The sequence below is a fragment of the Montipora capricornis genome, chromosome 8 (assembly GCF_036669925.1).
Source record: "Montipora capricornis isolate CH-2021 chromosome 8, ASM3666992v2, whole genome shotgun sequence".
NCBI lineage: Eukaryota > Metazoa > Cnidaria > Anthozoa > Scleractinia > Acroporidae > Montipora > Montipora capricornis.
The window spans coordinates 16849393-16851892 of NC_090890.1; the positions used below are offsets into that span (position 1 = coordinate 16849393).

The 2500-nt window shown below is 37.2% G+C and overlaps 1 protein-coding gene across 1 annotated transcript; it reads left to right on the forward strand.

The window, feature by feature from the left end:
- Positions 1–274: 274 nt before the first annotated feature.
- Positions 275–751, forward strand: LOC138013761 (tropomyosin-1-like). Its single transcript, XM_068860834.1, has one exon. It carries the CDS (start codon positions 275–277, stop codon positions 749–751), a length of 477 nt encoding a protein of 158 aa, XP_068716935.1.
- The last annotated feature ends 1749 nt before the right edge of the window (positions 752–2500 follow it).

The window sequence follows — 2500 nt, forward strand, 5'->3', positions numbered from 1 at the left end:
GCAACTTGTTTAATCCGTGTGGCTGATCTGGCTGGTAAACAAAGTGCTGCTGCGTTCGTTGTGCTGTAGAAATGAACCACAGATTACAGGCTAGGCTTCTTTATTTTAAAATTTCATCACGTCTTCGGCTTTATCTTCCAAAGCCTCATTAAGTTCGCCTGTGCGCTAATCCTGAGAAAACTTCTCGCCCGATGACAAAAGGATAAAACATAACGTATCATTCACAGATTCTGAGCGTAGTAGCGATTCGGATGAGGTCCTCACTTTGCTGAAAATGGCGGAGACGGTAATGCCAAAACTAGACCAAGTGTTAGAAAAGCTACAAAAATTAGAAGATCAAATTCAATCAGTGGACGAGAAAGTAAGTAGCCTTCAAGTCAAGGTCGAAAGTTTCGAGGTGTTTAAGAAGGAGACAGAAACGAAAATTAAAGAGCTTGAAGACGGTTTGAACTTCGCTAATGCAGAAAGAGAGTCGTTCAAGAAGAATTTTCAAGAAATACAGAGTCAAGTTCACCTTCTCAGAGACGAGAAACTGTATATGGAGGTTTATCAGCGGCGTGAGAATCTTCGTTTCTTTGTAATTAAAGAAGAAAAAGATGTAAATGAAGACACGAGGGAGGTTTTGGTTGATTTTTTAAAAACCGAACTCGGCGTGGATGATGCTGATAATATAGAATTTCACAGGGTGCACCGAGTTGGGAAGCGGACTTCCTCTGTTGGAAAGCCTAGACAAATAATTGCGCGTTTTTAAAGATACCCTGATCGTGAGGAGGTCATGTCAAAGGCGAAGAAATTGAAAGGTAAAAACCTTGGAATCTCACCGGACCTTCCAAAAGAAATTCTAGAGCGTAGAAAGAAGAAGATGCATCGTTTTAAAAAGGCAAAAGAAGAGGGTAAGACCGTCTACTTTAGTAGGGCGGAGCCTGATAAGTTGTTTATTGACGGTGTTCAAATATAAAAACGTAAAATCTAAAACTTCAGGTCATGTATAAAACTATTTCTTTACCAAATTTGCATTATTTTTTTTCAAGAACTGGGTTTTTTTGTTTCCATTGTTACTAGGTGTTATGAGGATTGCAAGACCCTTTGTGTTAGTAGCTCTATATTTAACAGCTTTCGCTGGCTACTTTTTTAACTATGTAATTGTGTGTCGTAGTTTTGCTTTGTGCCTTTTGTTTTCTTTTTCGCATTTTAGCGGGCTAACTTTATATTGTTCTTGTGTGAGGGACATGCAGTGCACCCATGGCTTGAGCTTCACGTATGCAGATGCCTCTTGACGTATTTATTGTTCCGTTCTCTTCACTGAAATGAAACTTTGAAATCTTCACAAAACGGAATTTAAATATTAGAATTCTATCTATAAATGTTCGGGGGATTCGCTCTTTTGACAAAAGAAAGTCACTTATATACTGGTTAACAATAGAGAGATCCGATATTATCTTTTTACAAGAAACTTACAGTACTCCAGACGTCGAAAAGTTTTGGAAGTCGCAGTGGAGGGGCGACATTTTCTTTAGTCATGGTTCGGAGCACAGTAGGGGGGTTATGATTTTGGTTAAGGAGAAATTCGATTGTGATATTGAAGAACGCCAAGAAGATGAACAAGGAAGATTTATTATTTTGAAAGGTGTCATTCAGGGATATAGTTTTGTTTTTGTCAATATTTATTCCACAAATAAGACCAAAGATCAATGCATCTTCTTCGAGGAAATTCAAAAACAGCTCGATAAATTAGAATTAGAGGATAATTGTGAAGTTATTATTGGAGGCGATTTCAATGTTATTTTCGATGCTGAGTTGGATGGAGCTGGAGGCAAACCTCAAGTAAGAGAATCCTGTAAAAAAATTGAAGATTTGTGTTCATCTTATGATCTGACTGACATCTGGAGAATAAGAAATCCAGATACTAAGCGCTTTACATGGAGACAAAAAAACCCTACAATACAGCGACGTTTGGACTTTTGGCTAATAAGCAGTAGTGTTCAAGAAGAGGTAGAAGATGTAGATATTATTCCTGCAATAAGAACGGATCACTCCGCTATTACAATGCACATAAACGGAATTGAAGAAACGGGACGGGGACCTTCCTTTTGGAAATTTAATTCTAGTCTTTTAGAAGATGATGAATATATCTCTTTTATAACTGAGAATTACAGTGATTGGTTGGAAGATGGAAAAGAGATTCAGGATCCAAGGGTCCTTTGGGACTTTATTAAGTATAAAATCCGTTATGAAACTATTACCTATAGCAAACAGAAAGCTAGAATTAGAAGGGAGAAATTATTAGACTTAGAACAAAAACTTAAAGAGTGCACAGCAAAATGCGATGAACAGCCCAGTCAAGAAAACTTGAGTGATCTGGAAATTTTAAAAACCGAATATGATAGTCAATATGATTATATAGCGCAAGGAGCAATAATTCGCTCGAGAGTAAATTGGTACGAATATGGCGAGAAAAGTAATAAGTACTTTTTGAACTTAGAAAATTCCAAAAAGAAAA

Bases quoted from the DNA above. Each gene is read 5' to 3' on its own strand.
- LOC138013761 (XM_068860834.1), top strand. From the start codon at position 275: ATGGCGGAGACGGTAATGCCAAAACTAGACCAAGTGTTAGAAAAGCTA.